We start from the raw sequence: 24,076 nt of genomic DNA, 5'->3' as shown, positions 1-24,076 counted from the left end.
CCGGCTCTCGCGCGCTCCGGAGCAGCCGGAAAATATGCTACGTAAAAATGCAAAACATCCGTGGCCCGAGTTAGGGTGGCTCTGGCCCAGGCGTCGGGTTGGACAAAGCTGCTCGACATTCGTCGGGTTGGTTGCCCTTCGATTGCGCCACATATTGAGGTAGGCACTTGGGTATTTGCTCGAACCGAATTTTTGAGATACTCGTACCACAAGATACATGCTAGAAGCCAGTTCCCGTTCCCTACCCCCTTTTGGCAGTCTGACCCTGTCCTCCGTTGACTTGGACGTGCAAAGTTCAAAGATGCCCGGAGATGCAACCGGTTTGTATCTGGCAGCCTGTCTTCGACTGGACCTCAAGTCGTTCCGTTCTCGCTTGGTCAGCAGCATCCATCCTTTCGAGACGTGTTCGGCAGGACCACGATCACTTGGGCCCTCAGTTTAGTTTGAACTTTCATTCGGTCGCGTCGCGTTCGCTGTTGTTGAGTTGATCCTTTTCGGCCTTGGTTATTTGTTGAGCCGATAAGTTTCGACTTTTGTTTTTCGTTTTTGTGGGATTTCTATTAAATTTGATATTGTTAAACCATCATTTTCGTTAACTCTTTGTTAAAACGCTTTCGTTACAAGCAAATTCGATTTAGGCTGATGTTGTGTGGAGACTCAAACACAAATCCACATCAGAAGTACGGTGACAAGTGACTAATACAAGTACAATATAAAATAAAAATCTTAAGAGTGTGCAACTGTTCCGTAAAGTGCTGTATACTCCAGGTTTATTGATGTGCTGTCTAATATATTGGCAGATTAAATATTTTACAAGACTATAATAATTATAATGTGTTTTTGCACCCCCAAGCTTGGTCAGATTTTTGCAGCACACAAAGGGACCGATTCGATCCGTAAATCGATTGTTTCCATATATAGTATAGAGTCAAATTTTGTTTGCCATTGGAAAATTGAAATAATATCTATTTGAAGAACACCTTTATTTAGTAGCATCATAAAATGTCCAACATTATCTTAAATTTTTATTTTTTAATCAGTGTATTTATATTTTTTATAAATTCGTTTGAAAGTTGTAATTGCTAACAAATCATCAGATGATTAGCACCATAATGGATCTTATATATTTTTTATTTTGAATAGAAAGAAAATACACATAAGACCATGCTGTAAGTTAAATTTGGATGCCACGCAGTTTACAAATTTAAGCTAAACTCATCTATTCTTTTGGCAATACAAAGAAAATTCCTTTCATAGTTATCTGAACAAATTACGAATGGTATCATAGGATTAAACTGGACTGTTCGCCTTTGACGAATGTGTTTCTAAACCGAAATGGAAATGATTTAAAATTTATTTGTGAAGTTCTTCCTTTCAGAACCCCCACGAAATCCCACTAAACGAAGAATAGAACACAACTTAGCAGAGCCCAACTACAAAAATTCTAATTACACTTCCCTGCTTACCCATCCTGACCCAATGCTATCCATTATCTCTTGGCCTTTGATCTGATTGTGCGAGTCTTGCCAAAGTATTTAGTTTTGATTAAGCTAGTCCGCTGTGCATGCCGATCATGGAAAAGTCTAATGGAAGTCGCAAGCACAGCCTAGATCAGCTCGAGCCTCCTCCGCCTCCGCCTCAGTCCCAGCCGCAGTCTTCGGTGGCCTCGCCGATGCCTCCCATGGTGGAGAACTGGAGTGGAAAGCGGAAGCTCTATGCCATCGATGAGCGCGAAGAGAGCTCGCCGGTGACTGTGGGCGAGGTGGAGGCGGAGACGGCCTATGATGCGGATGTGGACGAGTTGGAGCAGCCCGTGGGTCAGCGTGAGATCATCTACGAGCTGTTCCAGCCATGGGCCCTCTCCACCTACGGCGATCAGGCAAAGACCAAGACGATAACGCTGCGCAAGAAGGCGCGCATTCTCAAGGCGCTGGAAGGCAAGGAGCACAGTCGCCCGGATAGCTCAAAATTTCGCTTCTGGGTGAAGACAAAGGGTAAGAATCGAAAGAGCTACTTCCTGCAAAAAATCCACAGTTGACACACTTCCTTTTTGTTTGCTTTTGTAAGCAGGTTTCACCACAAATCGTCCCGACGGCTATGAAGAGGCTGCCGGCAGTCGACGACGCCTGAAGCCTCTTCCCATTTCCGCAGTTCTATCGGACAATCCTGGCGATGTGGATCTTTTTGCCGCATCGACCAGCAAGGGATTCGGTCGTCGGATCTACCGCAAGGTGGCCTGTGTAGAGGAGTTCTTCGACATCATCTATAACGTGCACATGGAGCTGGGCGGACGCAGTGGGATGCATGCTGGCCAAAAGCGCACCTACCGAATTGTGAGTGTAGTGTATGGGAAGACCAGAGTTCTGAAATCGGAGAACCATATAATGATTAGCCAACTAAAACACTTCGCTTCTGTTCCTCCCCCCAGATAACGGAGACCTACGCTTTCTTGCCCCGCGAGGCGGTCACCCGCTTCCTTACCATCTGCCCCGAGTGCAAGAAGAACCTCAGACCCTCCTCGCCGACGGGGGGATGCAAGGACTCAGAACTGGCCGGCAATGAGAGCTCCTCGGAAGTGGAGAACTATCTGAATTATTCATCGCACACGGAGAGCTCCTTGGAGGCGGGACCCACGGCCAAGCGGCGGCGCCACTCAAGTGCCGATCTCAAGGGTTTAGTGCCCGTGGCCGGGGTGGGCGTTGGCGCCGCTGCCAGCAGTGCCAGTGCCACACAACTCGATGTTCTCGGAGCCCCTCCACCCAGTCCCACCGCGATACAACCCCGCGGCCAGGCGGCTGTCGAGACCACACCGGTTAGCGTGCCCAAGATACGGGTCAAGACACAGTTGCAGCGTCCGTTGAGTCCACCGGGGGGAGTTCCAATCACAGGGCCAGGTGTTTCGGCTTCCGAGCAGCCCACCCCCAACCAGGGACAGCCCCAGAGCTTAAACATGCAGCTTCTCAAGTCGCGGGATAATCTCCTCAAGTACTACGACTTTATGAGACGCTTCTATGCCGGTGGCTCGGTGCTTCATGAACCGGTCCTAGCGCCGCCCCTCTACGGCAGCAGCCTACTGCAAAGCCTCAGCTATCCAACCACCAACACGACAAGCAGCACTACTACACCAACCGCTTCTACTACCCCTGCTTCTATCTCTACCCCTACCCCTACCCCTAACCCTACCACTACCCTTACCACAAGCACAGCAACCACCGCAGCACAGAGCAAGAGTTCGGCACCTCCCAGGGCATCCTCCCCAGTGCCGACGACGACTCCGTCCGCTTCCTTTACCACCTTCAAGACCTCCCCAGATAGTTTGTCTCGGGCACGCTCACCGATACCGATGGCCTCGGTAGCCACGCCTTCCGATCCCCAAGTGTCCCATACGCCGATCAATTTAACGAAATCTCTATTTTGCAGCCCGAAGAACGGGAGTCCTGCCTCGACCTCGACACCAGTTGCCGTGCAGGCCCCGCTCAAGTTGGAGCTACCCAGTCCGCCCAGGTCGTTGCCAGAGCTTCGCATTCCCCAGATACGTGGCATGCCGCATGTGGAGCTGTCCTTGCCGCTGCCTCCACTCGACTTGGAGCGACTGAAGCCCATTACCTCCACGTACTTGCAGTTGACTCGCAGCATGGGACTGAGCGACGAAGATGCCTTGCGCTTTGATAACCTGGTGAGTAAAGATTTCAAGTACTCGCTGTAGACCTAAGAGATGAAACAGCAACCGTCTTTGGGAATTACCTCCAACATACGAGTATTCTTCATAGCGATTCCGTCCCATTTAATATTGCAAAAAGATGCATTTCGGTTTGAGGGATTTGATCTCAAATCATGTTGGATGTTAACATTATTATATTATAAAACTTCAAACTTATATTATGAAACTATCTACCCTTTTATATTTTCAAAAAAATGTCCTCTATTAGAATAATAATGACATGTTTACAATTTGATAGTTTTCGTTTTTTGACGATAAAAACTATTTGTTATGACCAAACATTGCCGATTCCGGCAACAAATCAGATATTATTATTCTATCCAATTTGATATATATTTTATATTATACAGTATTAAATTTGAATGCCTTCGGCGATTTACAACGTTTATTAATAACTTATATTAAAACTGCAAAAATTACAAAAAATTCCAAAAAAGGAAAAAGAAAAAACAAATATAACATGCTTTTTAGTTGCACAAAAAACAATCATGCAAATGCAAAACAAAAATGATGCACACGAAATGCACAAATTTTTCAAATATTTATTCCCTTTGTAATTGTTTTTATGCTTTGTTGAATTTGCCAACGCTTTTAATTAGTTCCGACTACCGTCGGGCCGGGCTTTACCGCCTAGACTAGATTTAAGACACCCACCTATTGCGAATCTCACACTTTTGATTTACAAACAATTTTTTACTAATCTAGTTTCTCTTTTCTCTGACATGCTTGGCTTATAAATGTAACGCAACTAATGCAATGCTAACGAGCGAAAGAGACACTGACAGCGAGAGAGTTCTGTCAGATCAACAATCACTACTCTGAAAAAACACAACAACCACAACCACCTCTGCAACACCAACACGCACCCGTTTCGGCCACACCAATGCTTTATGCACAAAATTATGCAATATTTTTTGTTTGTTAATAATTTTGCTTTGAAATTCAAATTGAATTTCTCGTTCCGTTTCGTTTCGTTTCGATTCGTTTCGCTTTTATTTTTATAATTTTTGATCTCTTTATGCTTGAATTATTTTTGCTGCAATTTATGTATATGTTTTCCGCTTTAATTATGTTGTTAACATGCCTAATCTATTAATTTGTATTATTATTTTTATTTTAAAACTATTTTCGTTGAATTTTGATTATTGAAATTATATTTTTTCTTTCGTTCGATTCTTTACAGCTCAGTTGCTAGCGCAAGACAAAAGAAATTGTTTGTAATAAACTAGATTAACAAAACCATTCCATCTATGCTTTTTAATGACTTTGGCAAGGAATCTAAAAAATGCAAATTATTTAGTATGCTTATTTAGGAATAATAATTATTAGCTTGCCTGCAATTCTGAATATTTTAGAGCTCTTTGTAGTTGCTTAACTTTAAAGATGCAAGACGCGTTCCAGGTAAGATATTATAATAAGCTTGAAAATGCTTGATATTCTTATATTCATCGTTAAAGCATAATATTAAATAATTTTCACCGACGCAGATTGACATTGGCCCTTACTCATTTCTTTCGCTATCATTAATCACCGTATTAGTTGAAGTGGAGGTCAGTTGCTGGCCCACTAAATATTCCCTCAGACACCTCACTCTGCGCAAAGCCCTACTGATAAGCACTTTCATTTGTATTATTATTTATTAATTTATGCTCAATGTATTTCCGCGAAGACATACCTTTCATTAATGTCGCAATTCCAAGGAAGTTAATCGGTCTCAAAATTAGGTCACTTGGTGGGCTGAGGCTCCTGGCGGATTTGCTCCTCCTCTCTGACAGTGCTAAGGACAAATCTGGCACTCAGGATGCGTCCATCCTTATCCACAATGGTCTTGACCACTTCTCCATTCTGGGCTAATATATCCGACGGGCTGAGATTCACCTTCGATAGGTAGTCCTCGATCGACTTGTCCCCTTCTTGTGGAGCATTCGCCGTTGGTCGTCTGGTGGGCAATGGAGGCGGAATGCTCTCATCTGTATTACCATCTATTCTGGGGGTCGTCCTCTGTTGCAAAAAATCGTCTAGAGGTGGGAAAGGCGTGGTCGTTAACATGTCCAGCCCGAAGCTAGGAGCCAGTGCGGGTAGAGGTGTAGTCGAACGGGGACTAGGCATTGCAGGAAGGGGAAAGCCCAATGAAGGCCGATTGGGATTGGGTGGCGGTGCTTGTCCCGGGAAGGGTTGGTTGGGCAGGACTGGGAGAGAAGCAGGAACGGCGGGCCTGGGTGCTGCTGAATTTGGAAACTGCGACTCGAATAGATTAGTTCCCGGATGCAGCGGGCCGCTGTAGAAGCTGGACACACTCGTGACGGTCCGTCCTTGATCATCCGTCTCGGTCTTGGTGGTGGTGCGTGGCGTTACCCCGGGTGGCAAATTGAATGATGGCCAATGAGCTGGCCACTGGGGAAAACCGTTCGAGCTTCCGAAGCTGCCGAAGGTGCTGCCAAAGCCATTGCTCAATGAAAATCCCAAGTCCGTGCCAAGATTCGGGCTAAACTGATGGCTCAGTCGATTGGGTAGTAGCTCCCAGTCCTCATTGGGCTTAGCCGCGTCTACATTCGCCTCCAGTCTTGCCGGGCGAGTCTCCCTGGTTGTAGTTCGCGAGATGCTCGTTCCGTCCGCCGACAGCTCGTAGGTCACTGAGAGCATCTGACCCTCAGCGTCCGGCTTAGTGATAACCACCGGCTGCTTAGTGCGCCACAGCTCTCCCATAGTCACGTCATCGATTTGCAGCGCCCTGGCCTGTTCCATTAACCACTGGCTGGGTCCCTCGGCACTGGGATACGCTGTTGCTGTTCCCATCTGCGGAAACAAGTATATGACGTCATTTGTGGGCTTACTACAAGGCAAGTCGTCTGACCTACCACGAAACAGAGCAGCAACAAGCTGGCGATGCTGGCCTGTAGTCTAGCGACCCTCATTCTCGATATTTGCGAATCACTTGTGAACACTTTGGCTGTCTGAACTGCACTGAGCTGAGCTCCGTAGAATTGTCTGATAATTACGCCTAAGTTGGCTAATCAGACTCGTATATACATATGTATATATGATGAACGGGCATGCACCTAATACATATTCATTATTAGCTTAAAGGTTATCGCTCTGTGTGGTGGGGTTTGTAAGCAAATTGGGATTTTACAATCAGAATGGGAATACTTTCAATATTTTATTTAGTGTAAAAGCTCACCTGCATAAACGCATATAACTAGTATAGAATTATTGAATAATTATCGTTAAATTTCTGATTAGTATATCTTTCAAAAGCCACCAACGATTTCTCATATTTATTCTATATTATGGCCTTGCCTCAACGGTTCTCAACAACTTCCTGGCCGTCTAAATATAGACAAGTATAAAAAGTTATATATACAGTTGAAAATTAAACACACTGATTGACCCAACCTTCACTTCACGAAGGCAAATGCTAGCAAGCTTTCATGAAAATGAAATGGCTCTTAGGGAAAAGAAGAAAAACTGAGAATCCTCCACCTATTTTGAGCATTATTTGAAAGATGATAAAGAATTAATCTAAGCAGTTTATACAATTTTGATATCATATTGTTAGTTCTCTAGGCGGGAGCGGTTCCCCTATTTTATGGCCAACAAGCCACACCAGGAACGCCAGCACCAGCATAACTGCCTCTAAAGGTTAGGCACTAAAAATAAAATCTGTCAAAAAATAACGAAAATAATATGGGACCAAAAAACGGTACAACAACAAACACGTAATGATGAGACGACAGAAATAAAAATTTACCCGTACCCGGTGCTGTGCCTCTTGGCTGCTCCGAGTGTGTGTGTGGGCTTGGGTGTGGCCTGAACCAGAAAGAGACTGAGAACTGAGGATATTGAAGATGCTACCACAGCGATAGGGGCAGGGAGCTAGCCTGGGATTGGTGTCGTGGTCCGGCAACGATCCCCAAAGGGTGCAACAGCAGGACCGGACTCCGGGCAATGGCATGCAGGATTTACGCTAAAAAGACGCCATAAACTTTGAATGCCAACAGAGAGCAGGAAAAAAGGGACCAAAATTGGAATTTGATAGACGCCTGGGCTCTAGTCCTGGTCCTGGTCCTCGTCCTGGTCCTGGTCTTCGTCCGGCAACGTGTATTCGAAGGAGTACGGGTACGGCACGGGTTCGTGTCCGTTCACGTCTCCTTCCCATCCTGTTTCCGAGTTCAGAGGCCGTTGCACGCTTGCCTCTCGCCCTGTCCCAAGTATTGACGACTTTTTAAAAGGGTCGAACCAACGTCGACGCTGTCAAGGATAAAGACGGAGGACTATAGAGGGACTATAGACGATAGACGAGGACGATGCAAACAAGGCTTAGAGGATGGGGATGAGGGCCAAGGGCTGCGTTGGCGCGTGCTATAAACCAACCGATTTGAACGCTTTCGAGGTGAGTCGAGCCGAAGGTGTCTGTGTTTGCGAGGAAGTATATGAGAGGGTGGGGGTGTGGGCGGTATGGGGCATAGGGCACGAGCGGGTCTGGGGGTGGGACCACCCAAAGTTATAAAACTTTACAGTTAACTAGGCTTGGCAATCAAGCTAAAAGCAAAGGCGTCGTCCTCATCCGTGCATCCGTATCCCGCTGTCGCTGCTGCTGTTCGGTGTCGCGCGTCTCGTCTGGCGCCATCTAGCGACAGTTGTCGGTCTGCGTCTCCTTTCGGAGTCCCAGCCCCCAAAAATAGGGATGGCAAGCCCAAGCCCCAAACGCGTCCGAGCACCTCTAAATGTGAGCGGGTCAACTGCCACTTGACCGTATGTGTGTGTGCCTGTGTCTGCCCTCTGTCCCAGGTGGGTGAGTCAGTGCGCGGGCTACCCTTAGACCCAGCTCTTGTCGCGACCCCTACTTCAGTGCCTTGGCTTGCCCAATGCGCCGTCTGTATATCCAAATCGGTTTTCATTGCCTTTTGTTTCAGCCATTTTGTATGGACATTTCATCAGTCTAGCAGATATGGCAGATATTGTCTTTGGACGTTCGACATTTTTAAAAGAGTTTCTTACCCCCAGGCGAAGGGATCATATCGATGGGGATGGGAAATCTGGGGTGCTATTTTTATTCAAATATATTCAAAATAGCTATGAAATTAGTTTAAAACGATAATAATAATCACCGGTTTATCTAAATAGTACTTCGTAATCCCATATTTCATTCGTCTTCAATTGATCTCTCTTCAGATCTTCAGATATTCCATTAATATGAAGTCTTTAAAATTCCAATCCACCCCGACATTTCTGTGAGACGCATTCTAATGTTTAGGTACTTCTTTAAAAAAGCCATAACCAGCAGCGGACCGCACCCCTAGAAGAAGAACCACGACCGGTCCCGAGACCAGCCCTTGTCCTTGTCCCTGCCCAAATCGTAGCCAGAAGAAAGCCAGAGAGGAAGACCGAACCGTCTGTCAGTCAGGGGCGGTGGGTCGATGGGTGGTCGACGGAGTTTTAGTGCCTCTGGAACATGGGTCGGGCACTTCTTCATTAATTTTCATGGCGGCACAAGAACAATGCCCCGCCTGTCCCCGCCCCGCCCTGCCCCACGTGGAGAACAGAAATGTTGGAGCGAAAAAAAGTTTCGCCGGCTCGGACCAAGTTGTGGGTGTGTTTTGTGCAAATGAGTGAAGGTGGAGACGCTGTCCTCGTTCTTGTCCTCGTTCCGTCGCTGTGAGCCAGAGTGTGTGTCTCTCTATCTAGCGTTCTCTCTCTATCTCTCTTTCTCTCGTTGTATCTGTGTGAGTGTGGCTTGATTACTTTCTGTTTTAGGGTACCGTCCCAACCCTCCTTCTCTGCTGCCTTTCAGAAAGGGACTTCTGAGGCAAAAACGCATTTTTATGTTTGCTCGCCCGCCCGCCCATCCAGCGGTCCTTATTCTCTCCCCCTTTTTTTATCGCAAGCAGGATGCGAATCCCTTTTTTTTGCCTAGCTACCCGGCCACACCCCCTGTGGCAGGCACGTGGATGGGGCAGGGACAGGGCAAGGCGACTGAGACCAGAGACGCTGCCAGGCAGAGAAAAACGTCCCAACCTCAACCAGCCTTCGATGGAAAAAATTGCAAGTTTTGCTGGGGAAAAAGCCAAGACAACGTCTTCGAGTCACTTTGACATGGCCATGGCCAGGGACAGACCGGTAACCACTGGCCCAGACCCAGACCCAGCTTCTTCTCTTTTTCTTTCCCCCTGGGCTGCTCTAATGAATTCCCATCCAGGCAACTGGGCAGCATCTCCGGTGCAGAGAGCAGAGACGAGAGAGAAAAAACAATTAAAGTGGGATTTTGGTGGGGTGAAGATGGAGTTGGAGACGGTCCCGTAGCCGGAGGTGGAGATGGAGTCGAAGGTGGAGATGGCGATGGCCCAGGCAGACGCACCCATAATCATAATTGCGCGCCCGAAACTTGTCGATTCATCTCCCGACCACCCCCACTCCCCACCCCTTGGCAACCCCTTACTGTCTTCTAATTCTCAATCCCCCTTCGCTTAATTGTTCACTGGGCTTCCAGCTTGTTTCCTTTTCAGATATCTTTACCCCGTTCCCTCTTTTTTCCTCTTCTCTTTTATTCTGAATTTTTTTTCTTCAAAATTTTCACTCGCCTTTATTTTGTCAATTTGGTTGGAGTTTTTCCTCATTTCTACCTCTTTTTTCTTCAGTTTCTTGTGACCATTCTTGCACGATTTTTATACCCGATACTCAAAATGAGTATTGGGGTATATTAGATTTGTGGTGAAAATGGATGTGTGTAACGTCCCGAAGGAATCGTTTCCGACCCCAGGAAGGAACAAATCAATTTGCAATTTTTCTGTCTCTCTCGCACACACACTTTGTCGTATCGTTTAATATTAGCGGCGTCTGCCGGAGGAGAGCCATACTGACTAAGTATCGGGTATAAATGTAGAGTTGCGGTGTCCGCAGCAACTCACAACGTTCCCCCTCGTTGTGTTTGCTGATGAGCTCTGAAAGTTGCCGAACAAGGTGGCAATTACTTATTTTGGCATTCGCTGAGACTTGTGTTTTAATTACTAGCGAGATTCGAATAGGTCTGTCAGCTTTGGATAGGATTGAGGGGGATTTTATTTTCAAGTCGTCACATTTTCCCCTTGGATCTAGAAGATGGTTTCTTTTATTGAGTGTTGCCGGAGATCGTCCTTTGATTTTCAAGGAGCTGGAAGTTGGAGAACCTTTTTTTCGACTTTTTATATAATTGTTAGTGGGGTTAATTTTGCGGTATTTCTGAGTGAAACTTTGTAATGTAAGATTTTAATTGGTTTTTTTATATATTTTTGTTGACCATAGACTATGGTAAATACTCGTATTAAGGAACGGTTCAGTAGGGATAAGAGGCTTATTTATATGTGACTTATTTGTGGATAGTTTTAGGATATCTCATTAATTTAAAATTCTTTAGGGGTCAAAATGTTCACAGTTTGGTTTAAGAACAGCTTCTGCTCCATCACTGAAACACAGTCCAGACAATTTCTTTTTCCAATCAATACTCCATCCATTCCTATAAACAATTTGACTTCAATTACCGAAACACTAAAAGAAGTACAAAACATGAGCAAAAAGGAAGAAAATTGCATTTCTGCCAATGGAGCTTCCGTTGAATGCAACAGCAGCAAACAGCAGGCAACAAGCAACACGAAGTTGAGCGATGATGTTGATGACGAATAAACAAAAGATTAACCCCAGACAACAGCAAACAGAACTGATCAAAGAGTGTCCCAGAGAGAGCCAGGAGGGGGGCAGAGAGTCGGTAGAAAAAAAGAGTGGAACAATCAAATAATGAATTCCTTTGGCAAACGACAAATTGATAAATTAAACGCCACTTATGGCAGCAATCAAACAGAGCTGTTTATGTGTGTGCCTCTGTGTATGGGTTTCTCTACAAGTGTCTGTGTCAGCCGGAAGAAAGTGCAAAAAGAAATCAAAATAGCGGCAAGGACACGCAGGACAACAACAGGAGGAGAAACAGCCGCAAAGTGCACGCAAATTGAGGCAGCAATAAAAAACAGCATAAACAAGCGACGCCAACAAATAAAAGCAAAAATAAAAGTCAAAGGACTCTCTCCTCTCTCTTACAAGCACTGCCACACTTGTATATACAACACACACACACACACACGCATACACATGTACACAGTCATATACAGGCCAGACGAAAAAAATAGAAGCAAAACAATTAACGTCCTTGACGAAAATGTATTTTTATTTCATTTTATTTTGCGTTGCCATCGAAAAAAGCTAAAAAGAACATGCTGAAAAGTTGAGCCGTGTGCGGAATAATAAAAGTGCAAAAAATAAAAGCAGGCGACCAAGAAAATTATCCTCATGGAGGGGGCAGACAGGAGGTGGGAGAGACTGCTGAAGATACACAAAAGAAAGCAGGAAAAAAGTGGAAAGTGGAAAGTGTAAAGTAGAGGCAAAACAAACAAATAAGCAAACAAAACGAAGTTGAGAGCGAGACGAGAATGTCGTCGGGCTCTGGCAAAGAGAAGATGAAAAGCATAACCGGAAGGCGGATGATGGCAAGGCTTGGGGGCAGCACGCGCACAGACACAGACACGACGCACACACAGACACCCGGACACATGAAAAGCGGAAAGAAATGCGAAGGCAAAAGTGTTTGAAGCAACAAATAAAAAACAAGCAAGAAAGACAAACTAGAAAGCGAGCAGCAAAAAGAGACCTCAATGACAATGGAATCAACAGGGGCAGCGGCGGCAGCAACAGACACAACAACCTGTTGAGTCGCCCAAACACATTCGTACGAAATCATGCTCAAAGAGAGAGAGAGAGTGAGAGAGAGAGAGAGAGTTCTGCAAGTCAAGCGGAAATGCAAATAAACAAACACGAGGCGCACACGAGAAACGAGGACGAGGCAGTGGAACGATGAGTAGGAGAGACGAAAACCCGCGACAACGACAACGACGACGGTGACGAGGATGTCGAGCGGCCTTTCCATTGTAATGGTTACTTGCTCTCTCCGCCAAACACACATACACACACACACACACACAGATACGCATACACTCTCGGCTCTCGGTTGTATGACTTTGAATAACATTATGGAGGATACCGACTTTCAGCACTTTTTCCGATTTTGTTTGACCAGAAATACAGCAACAAAACAACTACGAAACGAAACGGAACAAAATAAAATAAACCAAAGCCAAACAACAATAATTGAAAGCAACAGAAACAGCAAAAGCAGCAAAAAGGGCGAAAGTTTCCAAAGGAATTTACGACTTTTGGCGAAATCAATTCAAAAGTGGAACAGCCATCATAGAGCAGGTCCTGCCAGCAAAGATACTCCTTTTGCCCTTTTTATTTGCATATTTGACGGGGGGAGCCGGGATTTACACATTATTATTTTGTCTGGTTTCTCGTTTGGTTAGTGGAATTTTTTTTTGATTTATCATTCGAGTCAGTTTTGCGGTCGAGCCAGGAGTTGTTTTTGTACTCGTAATTGATATGACCAATTGATTGGATTGTAATTGCTTTTTATTGGATGGAATCTTTAGGAAGAGGGCGAACGATGAGCAGCGGAAAGCAGGACTCTGATTCAGAGGGTCTTCGGCAGGTTAATGAAGTTCGAGCCATGAGAGGGATGTCAAAGAAAGATGCAAATCTCACACTCATCAAAACTATCACAATCATCTGGCACACCCTTTGGGCTTTCGCTGTCCTTTCACCATCTCAATTACTGCATTTTAAATAAAAGGAAACTGCATAGATGTTGCTTAACTTAGAGGCCTACAAATGGTTCATAGCGGTTTCACCTTATACGTATGATCCTTACTACGGACAGACATTAGATATTTCATTTTCCTCAACAATTTCATTTATTTGTACTGGACGAAGCGAAGCTCTCATTTCCATTGGCAAAAGGGATTCCCCCAAAGACCCCACACAAACATACGAAAATACCAAGAACTTGAATTATATTTTGCAACTAATTTAGAAGCTGAACGCATACCACTCTTATACTCAAGCGGGCTTTCTCCATCTCTCTCTCTCTCTCCCTCTGTTTCTCTGCTTCTTTATCCTTTTCTGGCCTAGACATTTTGAAGAAAATGCATTGATTATGCATGCGTGAAGCCCAAAACTCAACTGTGAATATACACATACCCATACCCATATCCAAACCCCGACCATGGAATGGACCATTTCCCGGCTCTGATCTTACGACGTTCCTGCACGCCCACTCAACCTCAGAAGGAGGGGAGGCTTTCAAGTAAAAAGATAAGACAGAACGACTACAGACATGCTACTTTCTCTCGCTCTTTCTCTTTCGCTGTCTCTGTCTTTGTTTCTATCTCTGTTCCTCTCGGCATCCTATCCCTCGCTTTCCGACCTTCTGGAGCTGGCCAAATGTCGTAAGATTTACTCAGACCCCAAAAAGCTTTCAGCTCGCTTACAACACTAGCTCCAGCTGGTATGCAGAATTTTCTTCAAAATTTTGCACTCCTAAGGTCCTTTTGTGCGTGCGTCCTGTGCAAATTAAAAGCATTTATATATGTATATGTGAGCTACCTCCTGGGAGAAATTACCCCAGACTCAGTCCCAACCCTACCTCTTCCTCTTCCTGTCCTCTCTGCCCCAGCAACACTCGCACACACCCCCGAAACGAATTATGCACAAACGACGCTCGTCCAACATTGCTTATACGTAACGTTGCCACAGCTCCTGCTCCGTTCGGCTCCCGTGCAGTTGCTGCTGTGTGTGTGTGTTGATTAGATTTTCTTGCAAGAAAACTGACCAAAGAGTTTCCCATACATCAGTTGACCACACACACACACACACACACACAAGCACCCACACCCACCCATGCAACCTCCCAGCACCCAATCTACCCACACCTAAGCGCACACAAATACACATCCATCTTTGGCCACATAGAAAACCAGAGAGATTGAAAGACAGAAAGAGAGAAAGCGAGAGGTTTCTACTTTTACTTGTAAGAATTTTTGGACTCGTGCATGTGTATGCTTGTATTTTAAGAAGCTGACCACACTCTCACATACACACCCTCTCACGCATACGAGCATGCATCACACACACACACACTGGCGAACCACATGCAGCTGCAACAGCTTCCGTTTCCTGCCCCTCCTGGCGACCGAAAAGTTTTCGTTTTGCTTTCTTGGACTTTGCCTAATGCACATTTTTGCATTTTGCTCTAGACAGAGCCAGCATGCAAACTGCCAGAGCGAGAGGGTTTAATTTGGAAATTTCTTATTAGTGACCCCCTCCGCAGCCCCCAGAGGGAGTAAGCGAGAGAGTGAAGGCGTCCTCGAGTGTGTGCATGCAAGTGTTAGAGCGAGCCAGGCATAGCTTCGAAGAAAGTGCAGCAAAGTTTCGGGCGCCAAGTGCCTGGCCAGGCATAATGTTTGAAGAATGGGCAGGCCATGGGATCCCAGGGAAGCACACAGGCGTGTGTATCAATTGCTGCCTGGCCATCAATTCGCATTCTTTTTTTTTGGGGGAATTTTCGGGTTATTTTTAAGGTTTAATAGCAATAGCAATTGCAATTCCGATCAGAATTATATGTTCTTCTTTGAATACATTTAGCTATGTTGTTTGTTAAGTTGTTCTTGATTTTGTTCGTTAGCACCTTTCTTAAATAGATACATAATTAATGGTATGATGGATTAATTTCACAAAAATGTGATCCAGCTATCTCTCTTTCCCATTTTTTTTGTTTATTATGGTTCCAGGCATTCCATCAGCCGAATTATGAAAAATTGGCAGATAAATCTATCCCACATATTTAAGTTGCTAATGCTATAAAGCCGTATTCAAATGTGCAAGTATATATGTATATACATAATTGGGAAAAAAATATTTTTCAAAATATAGATTAATCGAAAATGTAGAATGAAAGACAGAAAGCACCTATCAAAGAGCAAAGTAAATTGCTTATTTATGTATAAAGGATGCCACACCCCGAGCGCCCAATGAGCTGCCTTTATTTAGTTGCAACAAGAAAATGCAATTTCTTAAGACATTTGCCAGTTCTACAGCGTTTCATAGACCATCAACCTCCAGACTCCTCCCAATACCTCATCACCCGTTCAGGCCAAACAGGGAGAGATATACATAAGGAACGAGATAGATAGATAGATAGAGAGATGGAGATAGAGAGAAAGAGAGATGGAAAAATCTCACGTGTGTGTTGGTCGAAAATTTTAATCAAAATTTATCTTAAGAAAAATGAAAATGCCCCTTAAGCCTTTTGGTGTATTTAAGTGTATGTGTTTTGTGGGTGGGTATGTGTGTAGGTGCGTAAGTGGTGCGTTTGCTAGAGCGAGATGTCGGCTGGAGCAACAAGGCCTACAAATCGATAACATTGCATACTTTTAGGCCTCAAGACGTGGGTACCTCAAGGTATTGGGCTCCGGACCACTTCTCTAGCAGACTTTTCCATAATAATAATTATAACAAGACAATGTTCAGGTTGGACTCGAGTCGTTTCGAAGTTGTCGGAGAGTCGGACTAAGAGAGTCGGGACATCCGAGGGTTTATTTTTCAAGGGGCCACTGCCACTGCTCCGTCTCACTCTGTGGCTAGGGCTCTGAAGCTGCAATAGGATGGGATGGCATCAGGATGAGATTTGTGTTTGAGCTGAACTGAAATAATTATGAAAGGGGGCTCGGAACGATAATAGAGTTGGAAGGCAGCTCCTTGAGTAATCTGCATAGGTGTCGCCGCCTGCCAAGGGGCCATTGTCACCCTCAGTCCTCCCACCAGCTCGCATCGATTGTCTGATTGGGACAGGCGCTGGCCCTGGCTCTATCCCTCCCCTCAAATAGTGTGTAACTCACACCTGTCCGACAATGGCACGGCCGCTCCCACAGAGGAATGGATAAAGGGTTGCCCTGTATAGGGATGGGTTTCGTACTACGTTCAGGGTTCGGTTCTGTTCTGGTTCTGGTTCTGGTTCTGTGCGTGTCGCCTTTGTTCTGCGATGATGCATCGTCGTCATTATGATTTTCTATATATTGTGTGTGTATGTGTGCCTGCGTGTGTGTGGTGTGGGAGAGAGGGTATCCGATGTGGAAAGAGAGTAGTGAGCGGGTAGCGGGGGAGTCCATGTGTGCGAATCGTGTGTTTGTGTTTGTATATAATTTTCCACATATAAATATGCACATGGGCCTCTGTCTCCTCCACGCATCGACAGAACATCCGTTCCAGCCTTCACAGTCTCTCCCCCTCTGTCTCCCTGACTCCCTGTCTCTCGCCGTCTCTTTTTCACTCCCCCGCTGATTGAGCGTGTCTGTGTGTGTAAGCAATTATGTGTGCTTTATGTTTGTGCACTCGATTTTTTTGTTGTTGCTGCTTAATGTTTTTATTGCATTTCTGTGTACAGGTTTTTAGCGCTGGTCCGCTGTCAACATATGCCTATACGGCTATTCAATTAAACGCATTAACTTGATTTTCAATTAACTTTCAATATGACCGCAACAGGAAATTTTCCGTTTGGCTATACGCTCTTATAAGCAATTCGCGAGCCTATCATGCTTGCGTGATATTAGGTCTGTCTCAGAGCATGTCTTCCTCTTTGAAACTCCCAATTGAAGTTATTCCAATTAGAATATCTGTGGAATATTTCAAGAGTATGTAACACAAAGTAATCCCCCAAGCTCACAGGACTCAGAGGCTTCCTTCGCCGTATTACCATTTGGTTCACAAATGACTTGGCACAAACTACATCCGAACATCCGCACATACGAGTATATCAAAGAACTTCGGAAAGTACAACACAGCCCTACCCTTCTGGGGGCCACCCCCTGACTGTTCCCACCACCAAAAGCAGAGAACTTTCACCGCTTTTCTGGCAATATTTCCATCAAATGCTCAAATGTTTTACTTAGAAGCGAAACACAATTAACTGAAATTAAACTAGGCACAATCTCTGTTGAAAACCACCCTTTTGGAGAGTGCCACTGTTCTGTCCCGTCACTCTACCATTAGCTTCAACCCTACCCCTGGCTTGTTCCTTGAGGATTTTACCTGCATCTTGGTCTCGTTGCTGCTGGGAACCCTCTCAAACCCTTTTCGCCACACTTTTTAATCACTTTGTCACCCCTTTGGCGAGAGATTCGGTGCCGAACCCTTTTCAGCCAACTGTCCTAACCCATCCGAAGCCAACCGAATCCCGGCCAGACCCAGACCCAGACCCAGACCCAAAGCCAGGACAGCCCAAATGCAAATCAGACACATTTTCCAACCCAAAATGAGAAATTCCGAGCCCGACATGAATAAAAATGCGATGTTTTCTGGTGGTACTCACTTTTTTTTACCCTCCCACCCCCAGTACATCTCTGTTCCTGTCCCTGTCTTTTGGCCTTTGAAAAGTAAAATTTATTTTTGATTAGGAACACCCCGGACAGTATAGAGAACTGGGCTCTGCTTCGGCATGGCAGTTTGTGCTCATCATTATCATCATCATCAGGCTTCATCGCACGAAATTACGAGAATCAACTGGGAGTCGAAGTCCACCCCTTCCTTTTTTCGTTCGTTGAGTAAGTTGGCGGCCCGAAGATTTTGTGCCTGGTTGTCATGACGGCCTGACAGTGGGGCCTCCCAATCATCTCATCATCATCCCCTAGCCATCAGCCAGAGCCATGTGCCGTAAGCCTCCGTGCTAAGAGTAAACCGAGCTCGCGTCACCAGTCTCGTTAGCACCGCCAGAAGGGAGGGACATCTTTGTATTATTTTCAACATTTAATTTGTTGCCTGAGACGACGAAGATGTAGAGGGAAGATTGGGGAGCGGAGTGGGGATACGGATGAGGACAGAGTAGGACGTCACCATTGCATGGTACCACTGGCCCGCCCTATCGTCTTTGCTACTTTGTTTCGCATCTTCGTGCCCAAAAATGAAATAAAAATTGTCAGGGAGGGAAGTGAGAGGTGGAGGGAGTCCCCAGAACCACATTCATGCCCGAACCCACATCCTTACCCTCACCATTACCCACGTTCTGTCTGCTGCTGAGTATGTGTGTGTGTGTGTGTTCCCAATTTTGGACGCTCGTTTGCGCTTATGTAATAACCTCGAATCTAATTACTTTTTGACAATATCGAAGGGGTGTTGGTGCTGGTGCTCCACCCACGCCCAACCCCCAAATGCCTTCTGGGTCAGGGGATTTTTTCTTCCTCTTCGGCTTCTTCAATTCCATCCTTATTGAATGGGGAGCGGGAGTGGGACTCGGAGTGGGTGAGGTCTAAGGAGCATAATTGAAGAGCTCTACATGGGAGAACTAACATAATATTGCTTTAGACACTGGATTCCGGTGAGTAAGTGGAGATGTGATCTATTTGAGTTTGGTTGGGGGAAAGTTCCGATTTCGATTGGAGTTTCATTTTTGGCTGTTAAGCGAAAGTTGATGATGGATTGTTTGGGACATCTATAGAGTGTAAGGAATCGTACAAGAAATATACCTTTTGCGAAGGGGTTCCACAGATAACCTATAAGGGTGGGATTTTCTTTTTCCATCTTCGTTTGTATCACTCCATTCTCCGTCCGTTCATTTACCATTTTATGCTTTATTCGCAATAGTACTGGCTTTTGTAGCTATAATTTTGGCATCTTCTTTGCCATTTTGGCAACTCAGCTCCAAGGTGACTGCTTTTCCTTTGGTTGTGTTCTGGTTTCGCCACTCCTTTCAAACTCTTTGTCTCTCGCCCGAAAACCCTCGTATTATGCAAAGCAGCTGCAGTGGCAGCGGGGGCCACAGCAGAAGGAAGCACTTGATGAGAAGACCTGACAGAAGGGGGAACAATGGGAGGGCGAACGGAGCCCGAAATCGGAATGAAAAACATGACGGACGTAGAAGGGTGGGTTTAGCACCAGCCCCAGCCCCAGCCCACGTTTTAGGCCTAAAAGCAACCTTTTTTTTGTGTCGACCCCGGAGAAAAAGTTATGAAATATAGAAAGAAAGTTGAAGAAATGGGCTGGGAACTTGGGACTGGTACTGGGACTGGATTGGGTGCTTAGAGGTGAGCCATGCGGCATATCCTTCATTAAATCGAAGAACAAACGAAGCAGACGAGCAGAGACGAAGCAGCATGGCGTCCAGGACCCAAGCCCAAGGAATAAGAGCTACGGGCTGGGGCACACATGTACCAGGTCCAATAACCCCTCTCCGGTCTGTCCCTGTACCCGTCTCCGTTTCCATCTCTGTCCCCAGCCGGATTTCTTTCAGTTTAGTTTCCCATTTCTTTGCTTTCCTTGCCCACACTTCTACTTCTGCCACCAACACCAGCTTTCGACTCCGGCGATGTGTGCCGATGTTAGCGACCCTCTTCAAAAGTGTTTCCTCGGCCTGGCATGCGACGGGAACAGGGAACAGGGCAAAGAAAGGGACAGGGACGAAGAAGAGGACGTTGTGGATGTCGACTGACCTGACCCCCCCACAGACCGATACTCACTCACCCCAGGGCAGCAGCAACGTTTCAAATTCAACGACGACGACAATGATGATGAGGATAGGGATGGGGTGGTGTAACGATGTCGAAAAAAAACTTTTTCTTGGCATTTGTTGAGCAGGAAACGACGAAGGGATGGGGTGGCGTTAGCGCCGTAATGGGGGCTGGGGTTGGCAGGAGGGTTCTCGACAAAAAGGCGGTGTGCCAGGGCTAGACGAGTGCTGCTCTGCTCTGTTCTGCTCTGCTCTGATGTGTGCGCCTGTAGTTGGGTTGGGCCAGGCCCTGGGCTCGCCCTTGTTCACTCTGCGAAGGGAACAGGATTGGAAGAAGGCCCTGACTGACGAGTCCCGCGTTTTCATTTTGTATCTGTATCTGTGTATGTGTGTGTGTTTTCTTTTCCTTTTTTTATATTTTGTGTGCAATGGGGGGGGGAGGGCGAATGAGGTGGAGGTGGATGTGGATGTGGAGCTGGAGGTTTTATTTAGGCAAGGCCGCAAGGATATGCCAGGGGACCCACAGGGGCTGGGTCCGGACAGGCATGTGTTAGTTTGAGTTAGACCCTTGGCTTGGAGCGTTCGCTGGGGGTTCGCTGCGGTAACCATGTCGCCTGATAAGACACAATGGACATATCAAATTGTGGCTTAGCTCCATGTGTGAGTGCCGGCAGCGGGAATGGGGAACGGGAAGGGGGGCTACACTTTAGGGCGCGGCATCCAGCTTAGGGTCCACAGGGGTCTAGGGACTGGGCACTGGGGACTGTGGACTGGCAAGTAAAAATATAAATGGAATTTATGTGCGGCTCCCCGCCCCGGCCCACCCTCCAATTGGCTCAGGCGAATCGCTTTTGCTTTATGTGGGAACTCCGGACTGAGTCAGAAGCTCTGGCTTTAAAAACCTGTCCCGATTCGAAATGCTTTATGTACGGGTATATCAGATACAACTTTGACCAAACCAAAGCAGGGAGAGAGGTGATGGGAGATGGGAAGATGGGGTGGTGCCTCCCCGATCCGTCAACTGTCAGTCGGGGACGCGAACTGCCGTGGAAAGCATAATGCGCGTTACATGAAATGAGTTTTGATGGGCGGCTCGGGTCCGGGGGCCGCCATGCCCATCGGCGCTGACTAACAGTTATCCCATATGTATATGTCGGGGCCCTATCCCATTCCCCACTCTCTCTCTCTCGCTCTCGCTCTCAGTGGATGTGTGTGCAACGAGGGACAATTTAATGGCCTAGGGTTATTTGGGAATAGGTTGGAAACAAAGCGCTGGTCAAACACTGCAACGAGCCCCGACAGCGGCCTGGGAGCGGGACTGTAAGTGGAAGTGCGACTGGGAGTGGCAGTGGGCGCTTGGAGCGGGCGGAAGACCAGGCACCGGGCACAAAAATATCCAAAGCCAAAGAGGAGCTAGCTAAAAAAAAAAAGCACATGGGGAAAATATACGTTGCAGCACAAAGAGCAAATGGTAAAAATTAATGCAACAGAGAGAGAGTGAAGCGAGCAAGGGGAGAGGACAGGACCGTTGGCCAGAAGCCAGGGTAGAAACAGAAGGGAATCGATAGGGACGCGCTGCCTGTAGCACCGCTTAGCCTTCAACTCTCTCTCTCTCTCTCTTGGCGGCTGTGGGGAGACTTTTCTTTACCCACACCCAAGACTGAACAACCCACACCCACCCCCACCCACACCGTCGAGAACTCCCCGACCACAGCTCTGAATTATGCCAAGGGGAGTCCGGTAACGAAGTACTATGGAAAAGCAATGGATTTGATAGCGTAAAAAGTGGCCAAATAATTTATATAAGATTCAAATAAAGTCCTTTATTAAATCTCGATGCCAACAATGGACGATATTGATCTGAAGGCTTTGAAGGACTGTTGTTGTTTTGCTTCAGATATTTTGAAGTTCTTTGTGTGTGTGTGTTTTGTGACTGTGATTTGAAATTTTTGAACACCAATTTTGATCATTAAGAACATCAATTTAATCCATTTGTGTGTGTTACAGTGACATTGGGCATTCAAACAAATATATCAAGAAACATGCAAAATAGTAGAGCAAAAAGCAGAGACGAACGAATCCTACCAGATAACGAAAATGTGCGTGTGAGCATGTCGCAATTGAGTGAATCTTATTCACAAAATGCAAAAGATGAAATAAAACAACAAGGCGGATTAGAACGGACTAAAGCCATGTTACGGATATAATTTCAGACAACATTTAGTTACGCTTTGCTTTTCGTCTCGGTCTCGAGTACGAGCTAAATGTTGTATATTCCGCTCATCCGAAATGTCATGCGCTCAAATTCAAAGATTTGTCTTATGGAATGTGTTGCCCTTCAGTAAAAGTAAAACTAAGTAAAACTTGCTTATCGGTACGGGTTGAAGTTCAAACCTGTTGCTGAAGTCCGTTTGCACATTCATTTCACATCCACTTAGGAAGCATGGAAAGACATCGTTCGGAGCAACAGAAATAGTTCACAAGACTATGGCATATGATGCATAGAAGACATTAGAAGACATTGACCTGTCTCTTCCCAATGAGCGATACATATTTCAGTAGCGTTTTGTTTACAATCATTGGGAGGAAAGACGCAAGTGAAACAGTTCCCACTGTTCGCACTGGGTGCACACCCACACAAAATCCCAGCCCGACTCACTCCTAAGCAACCACTCTCGACCACCCACCCTTTTATGACGATTATTTTTATACCCTTTTCCCCCAGCCGACCCACTCCGAGAGGCACGGGCCGAGTAGCGACCCCAACCCTAAGGAACTTTTCCTGCTGCCGAAATTTCAGCCAGTGCTTTCTCCCCTCACACCGCGATGAACCCACTCTGCCCCACCTCCAACCTCCACCCACCAACCGACCACCCCGCTTTCCCCATCACCCTTGGAACATTTTCCAAGCTTAGCGCAATGGAAAAGGATTTTTGGTCTTTATTGCACGTCAGACTTTGGACCGCTCGCAGGACTTCTTCTTCGTTTCCGTCACCGTCTCTGTCCTTCTCCCCTCGTCCTTCTCCTGAGTTGTTGGGCAGGGGTACCGACTATGATGCTTGATGCTAGTTCCTCGTCTTCGTCCTTGTACTCCTACTCCTACTCTCTCCCACAGCTCCTGGCCATAATGCTGCAGCAGCAAGAAAAAATTTAACGTTTATTGCTTGCGCCAATGAGCTGGTTCTCCTTCTCCTCTACTCTCCTTTGCTGTACCCTCTTTCTGGCTCTGCCACTACTCCAAATTCCACTCCCGCTTCTGTTCTTTCCTTCTGCTTAGTCCATTCGACATCATGTTGGGCGCCAAGCTGTCCCCGTCCGTCTCCAGCGCGACCACGGCGATATCCTCAGCACTCTGGCGTTGCTTTTGGGGTTTTTCTTTGACTCCCTTTTCGCCCTCTCGGCTCTGGCTTGGTTCTGCTCTTGCTCCTGGGTCTGGCGCTGGTTCTGTCTCTGCTCAGGGAACCGCCATCTTGTTGTTTTGCTGAAATGCGAAGGACATTTGATGTAATGATGCCTGGAGGCAGCCAGCAGTGTCTGTGTGGGTGTGGGTGTGTTCGAGGGTGTTTGAGGGATCAGCAGTGTGGTCCTGCTTCCTTTTCTGCAGGAGCACCCCCGAGTCGCCTGCGCCTTTTGTTTGAGTTCACTTAAGTTCAACGCTTGGGCCCGGGTCCGGGTCCGGGTCCGAGTCCACAGTTCCCCGCTTTCACTCCGCTGCCACCAAACCCCATTCTACTCCGAAGTTGTGCTGCTGCTTTCATTATCCTTTTGGCGTATCCTTACCACTCGGGGGCCCCTGACTCATGTGGGCGTCTTGAGAAGCCGTCGCCAAGGCCCAGGAAAAAAAGGCCAAAGAATCCAGAGAGTAAAGAGAGATGGAGAGAGCAAAGAGGACTTAGAAGAAGGGAAGGATGGCAGAGGACGAAAGGAGGAGAAAAAATAAGATG

The 24,076-nt window shown here is 46.3% G+C and overlaps 2 protein-coding genes across 4 annotated transcripts in view; one reads left to right on the top strand and one right to left on the bottom strand.

Moving 5' to 3' along the window:
* The first annotated feature begins 1,309 nt into the window (after nt 1–1,309).
* Nucleotides 1,310–24,076, top strand: part of LOC108164002 (mucin-5AC) — a 63,048-nt gene continuing 40,281 nt past the window's right edge. Inside the window, exons 1-4 of one of the 3 annotated variants that reach the window (XM_033393406.1) lie at nt 1,310–1,994; nt 2,071–2,333; nt 2,429–3,676; nt 4,427–4,552. In XM_033393406.1, coding sequence (XP_033249297.1) covers nt 1,565–1,994; nt 2,071–2,333; nt 2,429–3,676; nt 4,427–4,543 — 2,058 coding nt within the window. In that variant the 5' untranslated portion in view covers nt 1,310–1,564 and the 3' untranslated portion in view covers nt 4,544–4,552. Of the gene's footprint in view, nt 1,995–2,070; nt 2,334–2,428; nt 3,677–4,426; nt 4,553–24,076 lie in introns of those variants that run through there. The other 2 variants (XM_033393403.1, XM_033393404.1) reach the window with 2 other exon arrangements.
* On the bottom strand, nt 4,050–6,691 carry LOC108164003 (leucine-rich repeat extensin-like protein 5). Its single transcript, XM_017299577.2, has 2 exons — nt 6,580–6,691; nt 4,050–6,517 (listed from the first exon to the last, which is right to left on the bottom strand). Exons 1-2 carry the CDS (start codon nt 6,634–6,636, stop codon nt 5,447–5,449), a joined length of 1,128 nt encoding a protein of 375 aa, XP_017155066.2. The 5' UTR covers nt 6,637–6,691; the 3' UTR covers nt 4,050–5,446.

This window comes from Drosophila miranda, chromosome 4 (genome assembly GCF_003369915.1).
Source record: "Drosophila miranda strain MSH22 chromosome 4, D.miranda_PacBio2.1, whole genome shotgun sequence".
In the NCBI taxonomy this organism is placed as follows: domain Eukaryota; kingdom Metazoa; phylum Arthropoda; class Insecta; order Diptera; family Drosophilidae; genus Drosophila; species Drosophila miranda.
This window is presented reverse-complemented; position numbering and strand designations above follow the sequence as displayed.

Coding starts and splice junctions, on each gene's coding strand:
- LOC108164003 (XM_017299577.2), bottom strand. CDS start 6,636: ATGAGGGTCGCTAGACTACAGGCCAGCATCGCCAGCTTGTTGCTGCTC. Junction 6,518..6,579: donor TGTTGCTGCTCTGTTTCGTG/GTAGGTCAGACG, acceptor TTGTTTCCGCAG/ATGGGAACAGCAACAGCGTA.